The sequence below is a fragment of the Pseudophryne corroboree genome, chromosome 2 (genome assembly GCF_028390025.1).
Source record: "Pseudophryne corroboree isolate aPseCor3 chromosome 2, aPseCor3.hap2, whole genome shotgun sequence".
Classification (NCBI taxonomy): Eukaryota; Metazoa; Chordata; class Amphibia; order Anura; family Myobatrachidae; genus Pseudophryne; species Pseudophryne corroboree.
In genome coordinates this window covers 365,481,122-365,507,689 of record NC_086445.1, presented here as the reverse complement: position 1 = coordinate 365,507,689, position 26,568 = coordinate 365,481,122, and the positions used below count along the sequence as shown (strand labels likewise).

Genomic DNA, 26,568 nt, shown 5'->3' with positions numbered 1-26,568 from the left:
GTAATACAACAGCTCACCATTTGTGTTTATTTGAAAGTACTGTTGAGTATTTACCTCCATTCCATATTTTCCTAATATATCTGAGCAGACGGTTTATGTAATATATAGAGGAATATAGCCTGACATTATCAGCAAAATATCACCTAAAAGTACTGTCTACATCACATTCCAACCTCCAAGTTAATTAATGTTTACCTTCTAAATGACTGCTTGTTTGATCCTCATGTATGTATTACAGTATATATACAGTAAGGCACTTTCACAATTTTCTTTTTATAGGTTTGTTTTTCTCTCATATTTATTTGAGTCTTGCATTTCACGAAGTATACAAATTCTCATAGCCAATTCAAAAACTGACCCTTCTAAAGAAACTGTGACACAAAGACATACAGAAATCTGGCCATTTTGTGGTTACAAAGCTCTGAAGAGTAACAATGGAACAGGACTTGACCGTAGACATGTGCAGTCTTCACTCATTGATCTTCTTTGTAATATCTGTACTGTAAAGCAAATTATAATTCTTACATTCATGTGCCTATTTGCCACATACATACTTTCCACTCCTAAATGAACTAAGACAGTTATAAGAACATACAGATGTAGCCATGATCATGGTTGCTGCAATGCACCGTTCTCCATCGCGGCATGCTGCATGGCGTGCCAGGCTGTGACTATTCACCGCTGGTGATCTCTCATTTAATTCTATTAGGAATTAATGGAGCGATCACCGGCTGTGAATAGTCGCATCCTGATATGCCATGCAGCAAGCCGCTTTGCAGCATGCTGCATCGCAGCAACGATGAGCATGGCTACCTCTGTACACTACAGTACATGGCCAAAAGGATGTGGAAACCCTAATATCACACCCATACCCTATGTACTTGTTGAACATATCATTACAAAACTATGGGCAATAATAATATGTAGTTTTTCCCCCATTTGCTCCTGTACCAGCTTCTATTAGATTTTTTTTTAAATGACTGTGGGTATTTGCATCCAGTCAGCCACAAGAGCATTAGTGAGGTTAGACAAGGATGCTGGGCAATAAAACCTGGCTTTCAGTTTTCCAATCAGTCAAAAAGGTGCTCAGTGGGGTTGAAATTAGGGCTCTGTGCAGGCCAGTCAAGCTCCTCCAAACTAATTTGGACTAACCATTTTTTTATGGATTTCCAGAAGACCTTCCTCAAAATGTAGCCACAAAGTTGGAAACAAACAGTACTCTAGAATGTTACTATGTGTGTAGCATTAAGATTCCCCTTCAGTAGAATTAAGAGGTGAAGGCCAATCCAGAAAAGCATCACGAAACGTTAATAGTGTCAGCACGCAATTCTGCGGAAAGCGGTCTCCTGTCATCCCCCAAACCCAGATTTGTCCGGGTGACTGCCAAAAGCAAATGCACGATTTGTCACTCCAGAGAACATTCTTCAAAGTACAGTGATGGTGTGGTTTAACCCACTCCAGCCGATGTTTGGTATTGTGCAAGGTGATCTGAGGCTGCTCAGCCATGGAAACTCAATACTTCAAACACCTAATGAGCATTTATTTTCCAGACATTGCTTCCAGATGCAGTTTGGAACTTGGTAGTGAGTTTGTGTGGGCTACACATCACAGCAGTGGTATTGTTGATCCTAGACATTTATTTGTTGGAAAGATGGCAAACTATGACAATGCCACATTGAAAGTCATTAAGTCTTCAATAACCCATTCTAGTGCTAGTGTTATGCTGGGTACACACCGGATGATATAGTGGACAGTGTGCCCGATTCCGACACATCGTTCATGATATCGTCTAGTGTACGCACTATATCACTGATTATGTGCACTACCGCACTTCGTCAGTGACACCGCCCGTCGGACATGCATGCATGGCCGACGGGCGACATTGCAAGTGAGGACCATGCTGCCACACCCTCAAGCCGCCATTGTTCATCGCTGCTGACATCAACAGGTGTGTGCCGGGACCCGTCGCTGATGATATCGTTAGATATGCGCTATAGTCTAGTGTGTACCCAGCATTAGACTATGGAGATTGTTTGGCTGTATGCTTAATTTAATGCACCTGTTATCATTGCTTGCATCTGAAATGGCCAAATAGACTAATTAGAAGGGGGGGGCATACAGACATGGTATTTAAGGTTATTATTCACAAATAAATCAGCCTAGTAGTAGGGTTGTAGTCATTTAGCTTTACAAACTGTATGTGGCTGACAGGCTGCGGCTCACCCCTTGCTCGGAACTGCAGCTTATGGCTCTCACTGTGTGTTGGGGGGATGATTGCCCTCTTTGCTGCCACTGGTGAGCACCCGCTCCACACTTAAATAGTGCACAGTGGTTGGGGGGGCCGTGGAAATTTGCTATGGGTCCCCCATAGGTTAAGCTGTGACCCTGGATAAGAAACTGACAACTTGATACTGATAAGGCTAAATATTCTTGCTTCTGTATATATTGTTGTACTACTAGCTGCATCTTTTAACTTATTAATTATGTATATATTTATTTATTTACAGCCAGTGAAAATATAGTAGTCAACCAGATGTTTCAAGCTAAACTGACGCAAACGGGATCACTTGTGCCCCCATATCCGCCACTGAGACTCAGAGGACCCAAAGCAGCCTTACTTTTTAAAAAGACATCAGTCCCTTCAATTGGTGAGACCAAAAAAATCCTGGCGGTCAGTAAGGTAAGAATGAGTGTCATGTATTATTATCCTTCATTTATATAGTGCCATACTACACAGCACTGCACAATCAGGTGATTTTATTTAGCCAATATTTCCACTGGAAATCTATTTTCTATACTACCAAAAGGTGCAAGTTTAACTGCAGTTATCTACTGTGTGTGAGAGAAATTCATGCAGCGAGATTTAGGCTTTCAGTCCTATTAAACACACGCACACATGTGGATAAACATTATTTTAATAACTGAATTGGGGTAGCATTTCTTGTGTGAATTTGAATTTCACATGCCCAGAACAGTGGGCACTCACATACATGCAGCCACGCAGATTTACCATCAATGCCTCATTACAAATAGGTACTGTATGTGGAATGGGATGTGATCGGGTCCAAGTCACATGATCGGAGTGCAAATGAATGAAATGCTTTATTTTATCTTATTAATGTACCAATATGCCTCGTTTTAAATACACAATATGTTTGTTACAAATGTAACACAGTAGTGATGCCTTCTATATATAAAAGATAATGTTTTGAGGACTGTTTCTAAGATGATTAGATGAGCACAACATCACCATTAAGCCACAATTATGAGGGTTTATAAGCAGAGCCCAGTGATATTGGAAACATGCCCCTGAGGAAGCTGTCAGTTACCTTACCAGTGAAACGCGTTGAGCTTGCTTGTACAGATCATAAACCCACCATCTCCTCACCATCTTTTCTGGCACAATTTGTACTCACCTGCTACCACTGATTTTCCTTAAGCCAAAGCATATCCCTGGACGTGGATCTCTTTCCCTACTTCAAATTGGATCTCTGAACCTTTGAGATACCTATGGGACTGCACCACACATATCGGGTAATACCATTGCTTCAGAAGGAATACTATATGTGTAATGAGCCCTAGCCAGTACTGTAATCTAGCACTTTATTGAGGAGAATATTTGAGGTTATTATTTTCCAGCAAGCTATTTTTTATATTTAATGTGATTTGTGGCAATTATCCCACTTTTTAATGAATTTGTAATAAACTGTTATTTATTGTGAAACGTCCCTTTTAATCAGTGGATTAACTGCCGGCGCCAGTATCACATTTCTCTCTTTACATACTGTATATCTATAGGGGTTTGACCACCCCTATACCGGCTGCCGATGACAGCGCACTCACACTCCCTATTCCCAAGTACAGCAAGGGTGTGTTTTCTCAATTGCTAACTCAGTGAAGAGTAATGCTGACCTTAAGCCTGAGGCCTTTTTAAATCCAGAGGTTGTGTCAAGAGTGGCCTATATAAGAAATGTATGATTGACACGTTTTGTTTCATTCTTAAGGATAGTGCTGAGGGAGCCTATAGTGTGTAAGGGGAGGAGTTTGCAGGTTTTGTTAGGAGTGGCTTTATTGCAGTACTTCTTGTCTTCTGGAAACCCTCCCTGCCACCCCTTATTTAGGTTGTTATATCATGTTCTTTGTTTGGTGATCATTTTGTGGTTTAGCATTCTTAAATACGTTGGGTGCACTCTCCTCAAAATTATTATAGCTATTAGTCCATATTGTCCCGACCAGAAACTTGGACTCCACCCATCCAGGCGTGCTAACTAGTTTTGCGTACACAATTGTGTCATTGAATGCGTGAGATTGACCTGTCTTGTTTTTCGTTCTTTTGTCCACCACCATACTAACAAATACAATAAATTATTTTGATCGAATTTAAAACACCCACTCAATTGTCATAAGTTGCTATTAATTAGGAAGTCTTTATTTTAAGTATATTTATTAAGGAGTTTAACGACCGACTTCAGCCATTAGGGAATGTATGCAAGCCAGTAAAAAAAAAAATCATCTTCACTTGCGGAAGACACATTATTTGGGGTGCTCTAAGGAGGTGATTCAGACCTGATCGTAGATGTGCTAAATTTAGCACATCTACAATTAGCTTCCCTGACATGTGGTTGGACGCCCAGCACAGGGCTAGTCCGCCCGCATGTCAGGCCCTACCCCGCCGCACAAGTACAAAAGCATAGCACAGCAGCGATGCTTTTGTACTTGAAGAGTAGCTCCCAGCCAGCACAGCTCCTGCACACTGGCATGGAGCTACTCGTCGCTGCCCGGGTTGCAGCGGTTGCGTGTGACGTTGGCTGTCTGGCATGCGCCGGCACATGCGCAATTCAGACATGATCGCTGCTGTGCAAAAACGCACAGCAGTGATCAGGTCTGAATTAGCCCCTATGGCAGGTGCAAGAAGTGGATGTTGATGACTATGGCTGCCGGCAATAGTGTACTGCTTCTGATATTTTTTTGCAAATGCGTATTTGACATAACTTATGCTTTATCAGTTTGTTTAAGATGTATTACAGAGGCGTCTGTAGTTTTATATGGTATCCGGTTGATAGATAGACAGTGTCTAGTTAGACAGTCAATAGATAGACACCACATGTTAGACAGACATTAGGTCGACAGGGTCAAAAAGCCAACATGAAAAAGGTAGACAGTTCAAAAGGTCGACTGGGTCAAAAGGTCGACATGAAAATGGTAGACACCATGTTTTTTGCATTTTTGTGGTTTATGTGGATAGTTTTGTCATCTGGTCAAACTAAAAAAAATAAACCATTTAAAAAAAAATGTAACATGTTTTTGGACTATTTCATACTTTCTCTATCCATGTCGGCATAGAGTCGGTTATAAACCTTGTGGTGAGCGCACCGAGCCCGAAGCGTGGCGAGCCCCGCGAGGGTATGCCTTTCTACAATTGGGGGTCCCAGATGACAAAACTATCCACACAAACCACAAAAATGCAAAAAACATGGTGTCTACATTTTTTATGTCAACCATTTTCATGTCGACCTTTTGACCCTGTCGACCTTTTGTACTGTCTACCTTTTTATGTCGACCTTTTGACCCTGTCGACCTTTTGACCCTGTCGACCTAATGTCTGTCTAACATATGGTGTGTATTTATTGACTGTCTTACAAGAGACTATCTGTCTTTTATACCACACCCATACTTAATGCATAGACTCACCCATGCATAAACCTACGTCTATTTGAACACACACCATTACATTAGCTACATGGGATAGTGTTACTAGAACCAAAATATATATAAAAAAAAGGTTATTCTCAGAATAAAGCATTTTTAATGCAGTAATAGTTAAAGTATATGTGGCTAATACAGAGATGGCAGCAATTTGAGCAGGAAATTACTTTTGAATATATTGCACCCACAAATAGCATATTTCTGCCCATATGCAGAGTTTGACATGTGTATCCATGTTGTAATTTGGTGTTTTATTTTTAAGAAATGACAAAGCATAACATAAACATCAGTCATGTGTGTAATTATAATTTATGATATTCTCTTATGAATGCTATTACAGTATATGGCACAAATATTATTTCCCATGTAAAATACATTTATCGCATATTCACTTGCTGCCGATTCATTGGAGAGAAAAAATACAACTGAGCTGCAGCAGGGTCTATCCCCTGTCACAGTCTCACAATGATATATTTTTTTCTAAACAGTTGTTAAAAAAGAAAGGATCTTCTTCATTCCTTCAGAAGCTGGAGCGAGGCGGTCCTACTACTGTGACTAGGCAACTCAGGGTCAGTACAATTTCCTCCTATCAATGACTTTAGCATTTCCCCTGTGTTATTATTAGTATTGTGTTTGAATGTGGATCTTTGTCTTTTCCCCACAGAAATCTCTCACCGAGCTGATTGGGAAGCTACAAGGCAGCACTCTGCACATTATGCACTGTATCAAGCCAAACACTTCTAAGCTGGCTGAAACGTTTGATCATTTCTATGTGTCTGCACAGCTGCAATATACTGGAGTGTTGGACATGGTGAAGATAATACGGTATGGTTACCCTATACGCCTGGCTTTCCCCGACTTCTTGTCAAGGTGGGTAACATGTTCTAAATAAATAAAAAAAATTAAAAAAACTATTGGTCATGTGACATCTTGAGTAAGTCTTTATTGGATAAAAAACTTTATTTCAGAAACATCTTTATATAGAAATACTTTAGGCTGAAGTGTGGAAAGAAATAGATCCATGAAAAAAGTTACTATACATGACAAATTAGAACAACAGTAATAGAACAAAGGGGGTAATTCCAAGTTGATCGCAGCAGGAATTTTGTTAGCAGTTGGGCAAAACCATGTGCACTGCAGGGGAGGCAGATATAACATGTGCAGAAAGAGTTAGATTTGGGTGGGTTATTTTATTTCTGCAGGGTAAATACTGGCTGCTTTATTTCTACACTGCAAATTAGATTGCAGATTGAACACACCACACCCAAATCTAACTCTCTCTGCACATGTTAAATCTGCCTCCCCTGCAGTGCACATGGTTTAGCCCAACTGCTAACAAAATTCCTGCTGCGATCAACTTGGAATTACCCCCAAAACTAGGCAAAAACAGACAGACATAGAGGTAGGAAGGCCCTGCTCGCAAGCTTACACTCTATAGGGAAATAGGCATTGATACACAAGGATAGATGCTACCTATTGCATAATGGTCCAAAAGATTGCTAGATTCTTAATGGGTTGTATGATATGATCACCCAGCAATGTTGGACAAGGGTCAGGAGGGTGTGAGAGTAAAGAAAGACAAAATATGTGAGGTTATGTGTACTGTACAGAGAGGATGTAATTAGGTAGGGAAGCATTAAAGGTTATGTGGGTGGGTCTGGAATTTGATAGGCTTGTCTGAAGAGGTGAGTTTTCAGGGAACATTTAAAGGTTTGCAGACTAGAGGCGAGTCTTATTGTGTGTGGGAGGGCATTCCACAGAGTGGGTGAAGCCTGGATAAAGTCCTGTAATTTTGAGTGGGAACAAGTAATACGTGTGGATGAGAGATGCAGATCTTGTGCAGAGCGGAGAGAATGGGTAGGAAGATATTTTGAGATGAGTGAAGAGATGTATGTTGGTGCAGTTTGGTTAATAGCGTTGTATGTAAGTAAAAGTATTTTATATTTAATTTGGTAGAATACCGGTAACCAATGGAGGGACTGACAGAGCCGATCTGCAGACGATGAACATCTAGCTAGGAAGATCAGCCTCGCAGCTGCATTTAAAATAGATTGTAGTGTGAGAGCCTATGTTTGGGAAGACCATTCAGGAGACTATTACAATAATCAATGCAGGAGATGATGAGAGCATGGATCAGAGTTTTTGCTGTGTCTTGTGTAAGATATGGTCGTATTTTGGATATGTTTCTTAGATGTATGTAATATGATTTTGATATTATTCAGGTTTTTGATACCTGCGCCCAACCCTATACTCGGTGTTGTATGTGAGAAACAAGTGTCTATATGGTCTGTAAATACTTTTATTTTTGCAGTCACAATGCTCAGTATAACAGACAGTACAATATTGCGTATACTGTATATTAGTCCACGCAGATTTTGAGTGATCACACAGTATTATCTGTGTTCATAGCAGTAGCATGCATGTAGTGTGAACAAACCGATGTGTAGAGAAATTAATGCAAACTTGATGTCGTATGATGAATACAGTAATGAACAGTCTTGAGAGCAAAGAGTGTCTCTATTCCGGATATATCAAGTGGCAGTCTTTTCCTAAAGGGTCTTCCGTGTCCCCCAGTATAAGTCCGAGCAACTGTGCCCAGAAGCAGTTCTCTCTCAATGAATGGTTTCTGATGGGGGTCGTGTTCTGGGAGGCCTGCCAGGTTCAACTTACCCTCACGATGTGGTGCCTTGTTCCTGTTGCTCTCTCTGCGGTGAGCCTCTGTGTAGCCGCTTGTGTAGCTTCAACCCTCTCCATCCCCAGTGGTGCTCCTCAGCATGCAGTGCTGGATATCTTCCTGGCTCTTCCTGGCCTGAGTAGTGAGCGACTCAGAATCTGCAAAAAACTTTTTTGTGCCGTTGGCTGCAAAAGCATTCACACCCTTGCAAAGCTAAAATACACTCCCCCATAGGCGGCGACTATCTGATTGCAGCGCTGCAAAAAGTTGCTAGCGAGCAATCAACTCGGTATGACCCCCTTTGTCAAGCAACAACTCCACCATAGCTTAAAGAACACCGTATGGTACCTAACAAAAATTGCTGTGGATGTACCACCGATTGCTTTTCCTTGATCACTCCCAGGCTTCAAATAATCTATGTAGAAATATATTGCTCATTTCATATATTTATTTTTATTTTTTATTTTTTTTACATGACATTCTGCCTCGACTTTTGAGCTTCCAACAATAACAATAGGTGTTGTTTCAATCTATGTCGATTGTTGATTGTTATTTCTACACATGTGTGCAGGAAGACCCTCCCTAATATATTGCTGTTTATGACCTGTCTTTATTTTCCTGTAAGGCATTGGATGATACCTCAATAAAAAAAAAATTCTAAAAAAAAAAAAGTATAGATAGTTAGATTAGTGCATAAGGAAAATGCAAGTTATATCGTAAAATTACCTGGTTTCCAATGTTTTTCAATGTTTGTTCAACTGTTGGTTTAACTGTTATTTTAAAATACTCACTTTGTAATTTCCCCACTTCATATATTTCCAAACTCAAACAACTGCCCCATAACTGAGTGCAAACTTATACTAGGTCTAATTAACAAAGGCTTCAGCTAAAGCCAATTGCACATCTAATCAAAGGACTTAAATTACCCTGTGTTAAGTAAACACTAGTCCATTTATGCCCAATAAACTGCACTCCACTACACTGACAATATCAGCTACAAGCAAGTACTAATATTATACAGATACATATAAATACACTGCTAAATTATACATTAGTGTGAATTCAGATTAGTAGTTGTAGTTTGCAGGAGGTCAATGAAAAATCACACATTGTCTACACAGTTGAGGATGTTTGTGTGTTAATGCACACAGTAGTAGGGATCTTCAATGAAAAATCACATACATTGGGCGGTATTCAAATGATATATCACGCCCAATTTCCTTTCTAAAGTGATCCTCGTTATTGCCCATATTGCGTCCATAGTCATCAGGTTTAGCCGCATAACGGGTCAGGGCACCTGGGGGTAGCGAGCAGAAATCATAAAACCACGCCCGTCAGCAGAAACAGAATGGGTGTGGAAGGGGGTGAAAAGAATTGAATACCGCCCACTGTCTTCACAGTTTATTCAACATTACATGTGAAAACTGAGACAAACTGTATTTTTAAAGTGTTTATGCCATCGTTTGTATATTCTTCCCATGCTTTCATGGGTTTCCTCCGGGTGCTCCGGTTTCCTCCCACAATCCAAAAATATACTGGTAGTTTAATGGGCTCTTGACAAAAAATGAACCCTGGGGTGTAAGTGTGTACAGGAATGTGTATATAGGGCAGACTAGATGGACCAAGTGGTTCTTACAGTGCCTTGCTAAAGTATTCATCCCCCCCCCCCCTTTTGCATTTTTCATGTTTTGCTGCCTCACAACCTGGAATTAAAATGGATTGTTTGAAGGTTTGCATCATTTCATTCACAGAAAATGGCTACAACTTTTAAGATTTTTTTTCATTGTGAAGCAGACGACAAATAGGACAAAATAACAGAAAACTTCAGCGTGCATAACTATTCACCCCCCTAAAGTCAGTACTTTGTAGAGCCACCTTTTGTGGCAATTACAGCTGCAAGTCGCCTTGGATAAGTCTCTATGAGCTTGCCACATCTTGCCACTGGGATTTTTGCCCATTCCTCAAGGCAAAACTACTCCAGCTCCTTCATGTTGGATGGTTTCCGCTTGTAAACAGCAATCTTCAAGTCTGACCACAGATTCTCAATTGGATTGAGATCTGGGCTTTGACTAGGCCATTCCAACACATTTAAATGTTTCCCCTTAAACCACTCGAGTGTTGCTTTAGCAGTATGCTTCGGGTCATTGTCCTGCGGGAAGGTGAACCTCCGTTCCAGTCTCAAATCACAGGCAGGCTGAAACAGGTTTTGCTCAAGAATATCCCTATATTTAGCACCATCCATCTTTCCTTGGACTCAAAATATTTCCCAGTCCCTGCTGCTGAAAAACATCCCCACAGCATGATGCTGCCACCACCATGTTTCACTGTGGGGATGGTGTTCTTAGGGTGATGGGATGTGTTTGGTTTGCAACAGACATAGCGTTTTCCTTGGTGGGTGAAAAGTTAAATTTTAGTCTCATCTGACCAGAGCACCTTCCTCCATACATTTGGGAGTCGTCCACATGCCATTTGGCAAACTCAAAATGTTCCTTCTTATTTTAACACTAAGTAATGTTTTTTTTCTGGCCACTCTTCCATAAAGCCCAGCTCTATGGAATGTACGGCTTATTGAGGTCACATGCGCAGATACACCAGTCTCTGTTGTGGAACTCTGCTGCTCCTTCAGGGTTACCTTTGGTCTCTGTGCTGCCTCTCTGATTAATGCCCCCCTTGCCGGTCTGTGAGTTTTGGTGGCTGGCCCTCTCTTGGCAGGTTTGTTGTGGCACCATGTTCATTCCATTTGAAGATGATGGATTTGATGGTGACCTGGGGGATCATCAAAGATTTGGATATTTTTTTATAACCCAACCCTGACTTGTACTTCTCAACAACTTTGTCCCTGACTTGTTTGGAGAGCTCCTTGGTCTTCATGGTGTGATGCCTCTTGCTTAGTGGTGTTGTAGCCTCTGGGGCCTTTCAGAAAAGGTGTGTTTATACTGACAGATCATGTGACACTTAGATTGCACACAGGTGGACTTCATTTCACTAATTATGTGACTTCTGAAGGTAATTGGTTGCACCAAAACTTTTGAGGGACTTTATAGCAAAGGGGGTGAATACATATGCACATGCCAATTTTCAGATTTTTATTTAAAAAAATTTTTTTTTTATATACATTTTTCTCATTTCACTTTACCAACTTAGACTATTTTGTGCAGATCCATCACATAAAATTCAGATGAAATTTTTTTTTTAAATTACAGGTTGTAATGTAACAAAATAGGTAAAAATCCAATGGGGGGTGAATACTTTAGCAAGGCGCTGTATCTGCCATCAAATTCTATGTTTATATAATCATGTGTTGCAGATGTGTCCAAATACAAGTTTCCTCAAATCGTGCTTAAATATGCGTCTTATGCTGGGCATACATTATACAATGTCTAGGCAATCCCCAATATCAGACAGGTTGCCCAGATGATTGTATAGTATATTTGCAAGACTGATAGATCAAAAATTATCGATCGGTCGGACATACTGAATCATTCAGCATGTCTGCCTATTGCGATATATTTGGAGATGCAAGTCAGCCGCATCACATAGAAGGAAGGGGGAAATGTCTCCTTCACTGCAAAGGAGCCCATACTGTATATCATGGGCATATACACTGTGAGATCTCACAGTGTATGGCCACAATATCTTTGGGTTACAGACTGTCAGATAAAATGTCTGTCAGTTTGTAAAGCAGTCTTATCTGACCATGAGACACTTGGATCTCCCCTCCCAGAAAACAAGGGCAACATGCCTCCATTTCCAGTAACGCTGGCCAGCCCCCCCCCCCCCCCCCCCCCTTGTTGACAGGCAGAGGCAAAGGGGATCAACAGGTGAAATCACATGGTTGCGCAGCTGCATATTACTGATAATCAGAACCCGGAGTGCGGCAGGACACCTGCATTTTTCTCTGAATCAGGGCCATGAGTTCCGATATGCGCAGCTAAGCCATGCCTTCCGTCATATATTGTTATGCTGAGTCTTCGATTTTATTCACAGCTTATATCAATTCCTTTACTACCAGAGTACTATTGTAGTGTCCCCAGTATACTGTGAGACACTTTGTATGTGGCTGTGATGTGAATAATGGTAATAGTACACCTTGCTACCTGTGGCGGAGCACCTAAGTTGTGCCAAGCGTCTCATGCCATATGACACAAAAACACTAGGTGGGTGAGGACATATCTGTATAACACATATGTATCTCTCTCTTCATGTAAATGGCTGGACAGCACTAACGCTGAGTATTACTCTTAAGGATGACACCTCTATCCTCAAGTTCAGGGATTCTTACCTATAGGTTGTATATATACTATGGGTTTCGATGGTCCTCCTTCTGCAAATCTATTGACCAATTAACCACTTATAGAGAATATGGTAATATAACATCCTCATTTAACAAGTTTTATTTTGTTATTTATAAAATAAAAAAAAGAAACTCCACTAAGTTAAATATCATAAAAATTAAATAATAATGTATATTTCAATGTTGTCATTATTTGATATCAATAATGTCAAATACATATCAATCATATTTTTCTGCGTTATATAACTCGCATGTCTTTAAGGGCTGTTTTTCCCATGAGACAAGGTGGGAATTTCACCCCAGGTGGTAGAATACTGTGGCAGACGACACAAGGTTAACACTTCAGCTTGTTTCCGCCAATGCGTCAGTTAAAGTCTGCATTTTGCATTTTTTTATTGCAGGAAGATGGGTCGGATGACATATGTCTGCTGCGCACCTTTTATCAATCTTTGAACAGTGTCACTGCGAGTGTCAGAGTTATAAGAGGAAGAGTATTTTCGACTTCTGCTCGGATACTACTCAGTGTATTAGTTATGGCAGTCTTAATGCATTGATTTTTAGAAAAAGTCAATGAGGAGTTACAGTATGTCGCCTTGGGTGGTACTGTATAAAGGCTTGTTCTGGTAAGGCAGACAATTTGTGACATTTTATAGCCTATACGTTATTGAATTGGAGGGTGAATTATAAAACCAGACACCAAGGGGTAAATTTACTAAGATGAGAGTTATATTTAAGATGTGATGTTGCCCATAGCAACCAATTAGATTACAGTTATTATCTTCTAGAAGGTTCTAGATAAATGAGAAGAAGAATCTGATTGGTTGCTATGGGCAACATCCCATCTTAAATAGAACTCCCATCTTAGTATATTTACCCCCAATAGTTGTTTATGCCAAACCATTTATTTTATCTTTTCTTTCCAGCTGTGTTGTTATACAGGGATGTCATGTTACTGGCGGTCAGGATCCCGTCGGTCAGTATACTGACGCCAGAATCCCGACCACTGGAAATCCCGTCAGTCGGCATGCCGACTAACAGTGACTAACAGACACCCATAAAGTGGGAATAGAACCTGTGGCGAGCTCAGCAAGCTACTGAGCCCGCAAGAGGCTTCAATGCGCTCGCCCACCTGCCGGCAATCTGGTGGCCGGGAACCCGGCGTTGGTATGTTGACAGCCAGCATCCCAGCAGCCGGTCACCCGACCCCAACCCATTATACATGACCAAATACAAATATTTTATATTTTGCTTTGCTAAATGTAAAAAATCAGTGTAAAAAAGTAAGTACTGCAGCCTCCTCATTCACAGTCACGGAAACAGGTTTGGTGCACTGCCTGTGATTATGGCAGGACAGACATTCAAGATGAGCAGCGACCACTAAGCACGTCCACCACAGCCAGTGCATCAAACCCTAATCTATTTCCGTGAAGTGATTTATCACTGTACACCACTACAAGTTGGCGTTGAATATCAGTTGCTGATGTGCCCTTTAGTTGCAGAAATCTTATCACACCACCAGGAGTGTATCTGGGGGTCCAAGCGCCCCTGGCAAAGTAAAGGACTGGCACCCCCCCATATTTGAAATAGTGAAGGCAAATGTGCCAAAAAAGGGGCATGGCCACTCAATAGAACCCCAATTCAAAATACACCACACAGCAGTGTTTCTTACTCACATTACACATCACGGTAATGTCTGTTGTTCACATTATGCTACACAGTAGTACCCCTTATACACATTATGACACACAGTAGTGCCCATATATATGGGAAGGTGCGTATGCTCCTGGGAAAATGGGCATGTCCTCACAATTTTATATTATGATATTAAACTATAAATATATAATCACACTCCCCCTACACATGCACACACACAATTAGCAGCCTTACACACAATGCCCACAGTAGAGCTCCTTACAGATAATGTCCCCAGTATAGTGTCAGATACACATAATGTTCCAGTACAGCACCAGATGCACATAATGTCCACTGTATAATGCCAGATACACATACTGCCCCCAGTATAGTGCCAGATACATGTAATGTCCCCAGTATACTGTAGTGCCTGATGCACATAATGTCCCCAGTATAGTGCAAGATGCACATAATGTCCCCAGTATAGTGCCAGATGTACATAATGTCCCCAGTTGTGCAGTGTCAGATATACATAGTGCTTCCCACTATAGTGCCAGATACACATACTGTATGCCCCCACAGTGCCAGATACACATATGCCTCCACAGTGCCAGACACACATACTGCCCCCACAATGCCATATACACATATGTCCCCATAGTGCCAGACACACACATATGCCCCCACAGTGCCAGATACATATACTGCCCCCACAGTGCCAGACACACATATGCCCCCACAGTGCCAGACACACATATGCGCCTACAGTGCCAGATACATGTATACCCCACAGTGCGATACACATATGCCCCCACAGTGCCAGATACTTGTATGTCCCTATAGTGCCAGATACACATATGCCCCCACAGTGGCAGATATACATATGCCCCCATAGTGACAAATATACATATGCCCCCACAGTGCCAGATACACATATGCCCCCACAGTGCCAGATACACATATGCCCCCATAGTGCCAGATACACATATGCCCCCATAGTGCCAGATACACATATGCCTCCACAGTGTCAGATACACATATACCCCCACAGTGCCAGATACACATATGCCCCCATAGTGCCAGATACACACATGCCGTCATAGTGACAAATATACATATGCCCCAGCAGTGCCAGATATACATATGCCTCCATAGTGCCAGATACACATATGCCCCCATAGTGACAGATACACATACTGTCCTCACAGTGCCACGTACATATATGCCCCCACAGTGTCAGGTACACATATGCCCCCATATTGATTTCAGTATTAGAGGCAGCACTTTTAGGTAGATTCTCTTATAGGCCGGTGCTGTCCCCCTACCCACGTGTAGTTCTTCACTGGCAGGGAAGCCAGTAACAATCACAGCATGCAGCAGTGGCAGCCACTGTAATTGGTGCCAGGGTCCAGCACTGCACTGCCAGGAGCTCACTGCAACAAGGGCTGCTGGGAGGTGTAGTTTATGTAGAGTTTCTTGATTGTAGTGTGGTGCGGTGCTGGACCATGGTGCCAATTACAGTGGCTGTCATTGCTGCATGCTGTGATCATTACTGGGCTTGCCTGCTGGTGGGGAAGTACACGGGGTGGGGGGATAGCTGCTGCCTCTAAAAGTGAATCTACCTACTGGCCGCGGATGGCACCGCTGGATGGCGCCCCTCCTTGAATGGCGCCCCTGGCAAGTGCCATCCTGGCCAATTGGTTGATACACCCCTGCACACCACGCACCTCAATGTTTCACCATGTTTCCGCCAGCCCCGCCATCTTACAACCGATGTTAGGACAGTGGAGGTCATTCAAGTGCAGTTGGATTAGCTGTATGTACATGCAGATGCCTCCTGCAACAGCAATGATCTGACCTGCATCTTAGGACGCAGTATTGGATTCAAGCACCCATCATCAGGCGGCTTGCAACACCCATGTTGCTCAAGCGGCCCGTTGCAGAGGCCAGAAAATCTCTGTCTTATGAAGGAGATCCATGGCCTCTTCCCCACCCCCTAAATGGCAATAACACACCTCTGTTTGTCCAAACAGAGCCTATTGTCACCCCCTCCCTGTGCCCCTCAAACAGCGTCAGACTGGCTATCAATGACAGTCTGATGCCGGCCTGCATCCAATGCTGAAGAACCCGTTTGCGTACAAGCAGAACTAGTCCAGCACATGTACAAAGTACCAAAAATTGATACTTTACACCGATGGTCTCAAGTGCAACCGCATCTGAATGACCCCCAGTAAGACTGATATGAGGTACAGTCTACAGGGGAAGCAGTGTTCTACCTGTTTTGGCTTGTTGGGAAATTAGAATGAGATAGGGAATATTACACACGTGAGAGGTCTTGTTACCTTACTTGTTGAACCACCCTCACATTTACACTTGCATCATATGTAGATTCGGTTACATCTTACACTTAGAGCTTCCTATGCTTAGAAGGGCAAACCCGGTTTGGAAAGAAGTGGGCCATCCTTTGGCCGAGTACAGTAAGAGTGTGTTCATGTAAATGTGACAGAGTTAGAACTGGACACAGATGCATATATTATCTGTTGCGGGTGCTTGAGCCCTGGTTCCATGATAATGATGACAATGATAACGTCAGCAGCTTCCAATAGACTGATTGCTACTGACCCCTCCCACTGACAGTGTATAAATCAATAGTGTGACTGCTATATTAGTCATGTCCATCTATGCGCATTACTTTACTAATATTTGCTTTCAGATCGCAGTAATAAAGAAGGCTCCCATTTGGTTTTGGAATGGGGAAACAATAGATATTTGTACTTTATTTTGGGTCTGTATTTACATGGTAAATTAAACGTTCACGTTTATTAATAATAATAATATACAGATATTATTCCTCCTTGTGTATGTGACACTCTATAACAGTATTGTATTGTGTGCAAATTATGTAATGTAAATTTACCATTTACTACTGACACTATCAAGCCACATTTTTTGTTATTCCTTACGCGTGTGTTCCATTTATTTTTCTTCTGGCATAATCCTGATGATTATACCGTACTTTCTCTAACGTCCTAGTGGATGCTGGGGACTCCGTAAGGACCATGGGGATAGACGGGCTCCGCAGGAGACATGGGCACTTTAAGAAAGAATTTAGGTTCTGGTGTGCACTCCTCCCTCTATGCCCCTCCTCCAGACCTCAGTTTGATACTGTGCACAGACGAGCTGGGTGCTTTTCAGTGAGCTCTCCTGAGTTTGCTGAGAGAAAGTATTTTGTTAGGTTTTTTATTTTCAGGGAGCTCTGCTGGCAACAGACTCCCTGCATCGTGGGACTGAGGGGAGAGAAGCAGCCCTACTCTCTGAAGCTAGGTCCTGCTTCTTAGGCTACTGGACACCATTAGCTCCAGAGGGATCGGTATGCAGGATCTCACCCTCGCCGTCCGGTCCCGGAGCCTGCTCCGCCGTCCCCCTCGCTGAGCCGGAAGACAGAAGCCGGGTGAGTATGAGAAGCAAAGAAGACTTCACAGGCGGCAGAAGACTCCGTGTTCTTCACTGAGGTAACGCACAGCACTGCAGCTGTGCGCCATTGCTCCACACACCTACACATACTCCGGTCACTGTAAGGGTGCAGGGCGCAGGGGGGGCGCCTTGGGCAGCATTTGTGACCTCTTTTGGCAAAGTTAAGCATATATACAGCTGGGCACTGTATATATGTATGAGCCCCCGCCAAAAAAAATTGCATATTTAAGCGGGGCAGAAGCCCGCTGCCGAGGGGCCGGGGCTTCTTCCTCAGCACTCACCAGCGCCATTTTTTCTCCACAGCTCCACTGAGAGGAAGCTCCCCAGGCTCTCCCCTGCAGATACACGGTAGAAGAGGGTAAAAAGAGAGGGGGGGCACATAATTAGGCGCAAAAAGCAATATAACAGCAGCTACTGGGTTAACATTAAGTTACTGTGTTATTCCTGGGTTTATAGCGCTGGGGTGTGTGCTGGCATACTCTCTCTCTGTCTCTCCAAAGGGCCTTGTGTGGGAACTGTCTTCAGAGAGGGCATTCCCTGTGTGTGTGGTGTGTCGGTACTCTTGTGTCGACATGTCTGATGAGGAAGGCTATGTGGAAGCAGAGCGGGAGCAAATGAATGTGGTGTCTCCGCCGACGGCGCCGACACCTGATTGGATGGATATGTGGAAGGTTTTAAATGATAATGTTAATTTCTTGCATAAAAAGTTAGAAAAAGCTGAAGCTTCGGGACAGTCAGGGTCCCAACCCGTGCCTGATCCTATGTCGCAGAGGCCGTCAGGGTCTCAGAAGCGCCCACTATCCCAAACTGTTGACACAGATACCGACATGGATTCTGACTCCAGTGTCGATTACGATGATGCAAAGTTACAGCCAAAAATGGCTAAATCCATTCGTTATATGATTATAGCAATTAAGGATGTGTTGCACATCACAGAGGAAACCCCAGTCCCTGACAAGAGGGTGCATATGTATGGGGGAAAGAAGCCGGAGGTAACCTTTCCCCCCCTCACACGAGCTAAATGAGTTATGTGAAAAGGCTTGGGATTCTCCAGATAAAAAACTGCAGATTGCCAAAAGGATTCTTATGGCGTATCCTTTCCCGCCAACGGACAGGTTATGCTGGGAATCCTCCCCTAGGGTGGACAAAGCTTTAACACGCTTATCCAAGAAGGTAGGCCTGCCGTCACAGGATACGGCTACCCTCAAAGATGCTGTGGATCGCAAACAGGAGGTTACCCTGAAGTCCTTTTATACACATTCAGGTACCTTACTGAGGCCGGCAATCGCGTCGGCCTGGGTGTGTAGTGCTGTAGCAGCATGGATGGATACCTTATCTGAGGAAATTGATACCTTAGACAAGGATACTGTATTGTTGACCCTGGGGCATATTAAAGACGCTGTCCTATATATGAGAGATGCTCAAAGAGACATTAGTCTACTGGGTTCTAGAATAAATGCTATGTCGATTTCTGCCAGAAGGGTCCTGTGGACTTGGCAATGGACAGGTAATGCCGACTCAAAAAGGCATATGGAGGTTTTACCTTACAAGGGAGAGGAATTGTTTGGGGAGGGTCTCTCGGACCTGGTCTCCACAGCTACAGCTGGAAAGTCAAATTTTTTGCCTTTTATTCCCTCACAGCCTAAGAGAGCACCGTATTATCAAATGCAGTCCTTTCGATCACAAAGAAACAAGAAAGTCTGAGGTGCGTCCTTTCTTGCCAGAGGCAGGGGCAGAGGTAAGAAGCTGCACAACACAGCTAGTTCCCAGGAACAGAAGTCCTCCCCAGCCTCTATAAAATCCACCGCATGATGCTGTTACTCCACAGGCGGAGCTAGGCCCGGTGGGGGCACGTCTTCGAAATTTCAGCCACAAATGGGTTCACTCCCAGGTGGATCCCTGGGCGATAGAAATTGTGTCTCAGGGATACAAGCTGGAATTCGAAGAGATGCCCCCTCACCGATACCTCAAATCGGCCCTACCAGCTTCCCCCCACGAGAGGAAAATAGTGTTAACTGCAATTCACAAATTGTATCTTCAACAGGTGGTGGTCAAGGTTCCCCTCCTTCAACAGGGAGGGGATTATTATTCGACCATGTTTGTAGTCCCGAAACCGGACGGTTCGGTCAGACCCATATTGAATTTAAAATCCCTGAACATATACCTGAAAAGGTTCAAGTTCAAGATGGAATCGCTAATAGCGGTCATCGCAAGCCTGGAAGGGGGGGGATTTTATGGTGTCTCTGGACATAAAGGATGCATACCTTCATGTCCCGATTTATCCACCTCATCAGGCGTACCTCAGATTTGTGGTACAGGATTGTCATTACCAATTTCAGACGTTGCCGTTTGGTCTCTCCACGGCACCGAGAATATTTACCACGGTAATGGCGGAAATGATGGTACTCCTGCGGAAGCAAGGGGTCACCATTATCCCGTACTTGGACGATCTCCCTTATAAAAGCGAGATCAAGAGAGCAGTTGCTGAACAACGTCGCACTTTCTCTGGAAGTGTTACGACAACACGGCAGGATTCTGAATATTCCAAAGTCGCAGTTGGTTCCTACGACTCGTCTGCCTTTCCTGGGCATGATTCTAGACACAGACCAGAAAAGGGTTTATCTCCCGATAGAGAAAGCTCAGGAACTCATGACACTGGTCAGGAACCTATTAAAACCAAAACAGGTGTCAGTACATCACTGCACTCGAGTCCTGGGAAAGATGGTGGCATCATACGAGGCCATTCCCTTCGGCAGGTTCCATGCGAGGACCTTTCAATGGGACTTACTGGACAAGTGGTCCGGATCACATCTTCAGATGCATTAGTTAAACACCCTATCCCCCAGGGCCAGGGTGTCACTCCTGTGGTGTCTGCAGAGCGCTCACCTTCTCGAGGGCTGCAGATTCGGCATTCAGGACTGGGTCCTGGTGACCACGGACGCAAGCCTCCGAGGTTGGGGAGCAGTCACACAGGGAAGAAATTTCCAAGGTCTGTGGTCAAGTCAAGAGACTTGCCTTCACATCAACATCCTGGAGCTAAGGGCCATATACAACGCCCTACGTCAAGCGGAGACCCTGCTTCGCGACCAACCGGTTCTGATTCAGACAACATCACCGCAGTGGCTCATGTAAACCGACAAGGCGGCACAAGGAGCAAGGTGGCGATGGCGGAAGCCACCAGAATTCTTCGCTGGGCGGAGAATCACATAAGCGCACTGTCAGCAGTGTTCATCCCGGGAGTGGACAACTGGGAAGCAGACTTCCTCAGCAGACACGACCTCCACCCGGGAGAGTGGGGACTTCATCAGGAAGTCTTCGCACAGATTACAAGTCGGTGGGAACTGCCACAGGTGGACATGATGGCATCCCACCTCAACAAAAAGCTACAGAGGTATTGCGCCAGGTCAAGAGACCCTCAGGCGATAGCTGTGGACGCCCTGGTGACACCGTAGGTGTTCCAGTCGGTCTATGTATTTCCTCCTCTTCCTCTCATACCCAAGGTCCTGAGGATAATAAGAAAAAGAGGAGTGAGAACAATCCTCATTGTTCCAGATTGGCCACGAAGGACTTGGTATCCAGATCTGCAAGAAATGCTCACAGAGGACCCGTGGCCTCTGCCTCTAAGACAGGACTTGTTGCAACAGGGGCCCTGTCTGTTCCAAGACTTACCGCGGCTGCGTTTGATGGCATGGCGGTTGAACGCCGGATCCTAGCAGAGAAAGGCATTCCGGATGAGGTCATTCCTACGCTGATAAAGGCTAGGAAGTATGTGACAGCTCAACATTATCACCGTATATGGCGAAAATATGTTGCTTGGTGTGAGGCCAGGAATGCTCCTACGGAGGAATTCCACCTGGGCCGTTTCCTTCACTTCCTACAGTCCGGAGTGAATTTGGGGCTAAAATTGGGTTCTATTAAGGTCCAGATTTCGGCCCTATCCATTTGCTTTCAAAAGGAGTTGGCTTCTCTACATGAAGTTCAGACGTTTGTAAAGGGAGTACTGCATATTCAGCCTCCTTTTGTGCCTTCAGTGGCACCTTGGGATCTTAACGTGGTGTTAAGTTTCCTGAAATCCCACTGGTCTGAACCACTTAAAACGGTGGAGTTGAAATATCTCACGTGGAAGGTGGTCATGCTATTAGCCTTGGCTTCGGCTAGGCGTGTGTCAGAGTTGGCGGCTTTGTCACATAAAAGCCCCTATCTAGTTTTCCATGTGGATAGAGCATAATTGAGGACCCGTCCACAATTTCTGCCAAAAGTGGTTTCATCTTTTCATATAAACCAACCTATTGTGGTGCCTGTGGTTACTACTGACTTGGAGGATTCCGAGTTGCTTGATGTGGTCAGGGCTTTATTATTTATTTTTATTTATTTATTAGCAGTTTTTTATATAGCGCAGCATATTCCGTTGCGCTTTACAATTAGAACAACAATTATAGAACAAAACTGGGCAAAGACAGACAGACAGAGGTAGGAAGGCCCTGCTCGCAAGCTTACAATCTATAGGGAAATAGGCATTGATACACAAGGATAGATGCTACCTGTTACATAATGGTTCCCCAGGTTGCTAGGTTCTTAATGGGTTGTATATGATATGATCAACCAGCAATGTTGGAAGACAAAATGTGAGTTTATGTGGACTGTACAGAGGGGATGTAACTTGATAGGGAAACTGTTAAGGATATGTGTGTGGGTCTGAAATTTGGTAGGCTTGTCTGAAGAGATGAGTTTTCAGAGAACTTTAAAGGTTTGGAGACTAAAGGAGAGTCTTATTGTGCGTGGGAGTGCATTCCACAGAGTGGGTGAAGCCCGGGTAAAGTCCTGTAATTTTGAGTGGGAACAGGTAATACATGTGGATGAGAGACGCAGATCTTGTGCAGGTTTATGTAGCCAGAACGGCTAGGGTCAGGAAAACAGAGTCGTTATTTATCCTGTATGCATCCAACAAGCTTGGTGCTGCTGCTTCAAAGCAAACTATTGCTCGCTGGATCTGTAACACGATTCAGCAGGCTCATTCTGCGGCTGGATTGCCACTGCCAAAATCAGTTAAGGCCCATTCCACTAGAAAGGTGGGCTCTTCTTGGGCGGCTGCCCGAGGGGTCTCGGCATTACAACTTTGCCGAGCGGCTACTTGGTCAGGTTCAAACACTTTTGCAAAGTTCTACAAGTTTGATACCCTGGCTGAGGAGGACCTCTTGTTTGCTCAATCGGTGCTGCAGAGTCATCCGCACTCTCCCGCCCGTTTGGGAGCTTTGGTATAATCCCCATGGTCCTTACTGAGTCCCCAGCATCCACTAGGACGTTAGAGAAAATAAGATTTTACTTACCGGTAAATCTATTTCTCGTAGTCCGTAGTGGATGCTGGGCGCCCGTCCCAGGTGCGGATTTCTTCTGCAATGCTTGTATATAGTTATTGCTTCAATAAGGGCTATGTTATGGTTGCATCAGGGTTTGACCTGATGCTCTGTCGTTTGTCATACTGTTAACTGTTTTTTTTCACTTGTTATACGGTGTGATTGGTGTGGCTGGTATGAATCTTGCCCTGGATTACCAAAATCCTTTCCTTGTACTGTCAGCTCTTCTGGGCACAGTTTCTCTAACTGAGGTCTGGAGGAGGGGCATAGAGGAAGGAGCCAGTGCACACCAGAACCTAAATTCTTTCTTAAAGTGGCCATGTCTCCTGCGGAGCCCGTCTATCCCCATGGTCCTTACGAAGTCCCCAGCATCCACTACGGACTACGAGAAATAGATTTACCGGTAAGTAAAATCTTATTATTGCTGCAGAACTGGATGCACTTTGGGATGTGCCCAATTTAGCATAGATATGTTATTGTATGTTTTTTTCACATAAGTATTATAGTACCTTTAATGTTTTAAAAACGTGTGATGGCTGCCTGCGGGGCCGGATTAAGGGCGTCATGGTTCTGGGTCTGAAATGTTCAACGGCCTATTAGGAGAAGCAGAGGGAGTGTGGCCAGTGCTGTGTGGGTGTGGCCAGTGCCGTGTAGACCCCGGACATTATCAGCCCTAATCTCTCCCTATATATGTAAAAGTACAAAAATTGCATTATTTTGTGTGAAAAATAGAAAAACAATTTAATACATATGATTTATGGCCAACCGTGTGGCCAACTGGTGGCTGCTGATCAGAGGCGTCACCAGGTGTGGGTTCACCCGGTGCGCACTCTGCATTACTACACCCCCCCCCCTCTTCGCACACTCACCCCGCCGGAGCCGCAGCCGAACGAAAAGGGGATGTGGCCTAATTTAAAGGGGCGTGGTCTCGCGGGTCTCTTCTTCACTCCAGGGGGTGTAACCAGCTTCCTCAGAAATGCTTGCTGCCCCCGGAGACTAGGTAGTGTGGAGTGCCGGCTCCTTTTCTGTGACAGGAGCCGAGTGCTGCAGAGGATTATCACACTGCAGCACTTGGCTCCTGTCACTGCAGAAGAGCCAGCACTTGGTCACCCCTTCCATGGGGGATACCTGGCCGCCCACCCTGCACCCGCCTTCTGACGCCACTGCTGGTGATCATCATGCTTTTATGACGATGGGCCTATTTATATGTGAAGGCCTGGAGCTGGAGCTCCATCTGCCTTATTGTTAATCTGGCCCTAGCTGCCTGTCCCCATCAATAGCAAAACCAATGTAAGTTAAGCATTTATGCTTCCAATCAGTGGCGGCTGCTGCCCGTTGGGCTGCTGTGCAGACCACATATATCTGGAGGAGGAGGGGGGGGGGGGGGGGCAGATTAATAAATAAGCCTTATTGTATCTATAATGTTTTTAAAACATGCAATGGCTTCCTGCCCTGAGAACTAGCAGTGCTGTGGATCATAGCCACTGCCACCGGGATGCAGCACTCAGCTTTTCCTTGCTGTATAGGCCTGTCCCCAGACTCCCATTGGCTAGTTAGACAGGAGTCTGAGGGGCAACATTAAAGATACTATAAGGCTCATGTATTAACCTGCCCCCTCCCCCCACCCCCACTCCTCCCCCCACCAACTGCCACTGATTGGAACCATGAATGCTTAACTGACATTGGTATTACTATTTATGAGAGGTAACAACTGCTTACTCATAATCATCTTTATATATTTTACCACATCTTACAATGGGAACTAGGGATTGGAATTGACCAATTAAAGATTGGAACCACCAATGTTTTTTATCCAGTATTAGCATGGCGTCAATGTTTTGTGACCAATGCTAAAACCATTTGTAACACTGATATTGTGTTTCAGTGTCCCATCCCTACTTTTCTGTACTAGACTAAGGGGCCCTACACACTCGGCGATGCGCCGCCGAGGTGCCCGACGGCCGATACGGCCGACGAGCAACCCGGCGGCGGGGGGGCAGTGACGGGGGGAGTGAAGTTTCTTCACTCCCCCCGTCACCCGGCTGCATTGAAGTGCAGGCAAATATGGACGAGATCGTCCATATTGGCCTGCATGCACAGCCGACGGGAGATCAGCGATGAACGAGCGCGGGGCCGCGCATCGTTCATCGCTGGAGTCTCCACACTGAAAGATATGAACGAGTTCTCGTTCATTTATGAACGAGATCGTTCATATCTTTCAGAATATCGGCATGTGTGTAGGGCCTATAAGACAGAACACTCAGTGAATAGCTGTATGTACAGCTGCCCTCTCCCAATAAATGATTAGTATTATTATCCTTTATGTATATGGCACACAAGGGTTCCACAGCGCCTAATAAGGTACATAAATAAATGAGCAAAGCAAGAAAACAGTGACTTACAGTACAAGACATTGCAGGTCAAGGACATGCATAGGCAAATGCAGGGGGGATTCCGGTTGCCCAGAAAACCCCCTCCTCTTGGCCAGCAGTTCAAATTAGGACAGCAGTAACAGTAGTATATAATACAAGTATCTGAGATTTAGCCACATCATGCAGTTTAAGGGACAGAGCTGAGCTGCAGCACATGCCCAATATTAGCAGCTTCTTCTACTAAGTTTGCTGTGTGTGTGGATATCAGTGTTCCATCTATTCACTGGACCAGAGAGTAGCTGCCAGGCAGAAGAGACAGGTGCCTTACCATGAGGTGAAAGAATGTGAGCTTAGGAGGTGCAGTTCTGTCTCCTACTGATTCTACTATGTTTGTGTATTTATTATGTGAGGTTTAACCTTTTCCTGACCACTAATTTTATTTATATTAGTTAAATAGGTTTGATACAACTTAAACTAAAGACTATAGTGTTAATTATTAATACTTTATTACATACAGTATCCAATGTATAAAAAGACCAATGTGTACACTAATGTCCAGGGTCGGTACTAAGTACCCCCACACTCCCATGCTTGCTCCAATGTTCCGCAGAGTGGGAGATTGTGAATTACATTTGGAAACTCCTCTCTAAAAATCCTGCGTTTGCCACTGACATGGTTTGTAAACATTTGCAGCATCAGCGGTTATAACACTCAAATAGCACTGCAGGGTGGCAGAAGCCAAATGAGAGAACAGTGCTGATCACAAATATCTATATTAATTGCTGCCATAGCCATTCTTTTCCAAATATGATTCTAACTGATAAAACTGATGAACACAGAAAAATGTCCGTATTACAGCAGCTTATTATGCCATAAACATATGACCGGACTCATGATTTGAATATTATTGCAAGATGAGGTCAGCCAGTCTCCTTTTCACAAGACCTTTTACAGAGCCAAGGAATTAATCCCACAGACGAGACTTGAAGATTTCTGCACTTATTCCTGGCTTTTGAAAAATGACAGCAGGAATGCTACGTTTTGCTGGCAGCCACATGAGTG

At 44.0% G+C, this 26,568-nt stretch overlaps 1 protein-coding gene across 7 annotated transcripts in view; it reads left to right on the top strand.

Moving 5' to 3' along the window:
• The window catches only part of MYO16 (myosin XVI), a 1,104,874-nt gene that overhangs the window by 824,931 nt on the left and 253,375 nt on the right, over nt 1-26,568 (top strand). For all 7 annotated transcript variants that reach the window (XM_063953181.1, XM_063953183.1, XM_063953182.1 and 4 more), the window contains 3 exons: nt 2,508-2,680; nt 6,195-6,275; nt 6,371-6,576. In XM_063953181.1, coding sequence (XP_063809251.1) covers nt 2,508-2,680; nt 6,195-6,275; nt 6,371-6,576 — 460 coding nt within the window. The remainder of the gene's footprint in view (nt 1-2,507; nt 2,681-6,194; nt 6,276-6,370; nt 6,577-26,568) is intronic.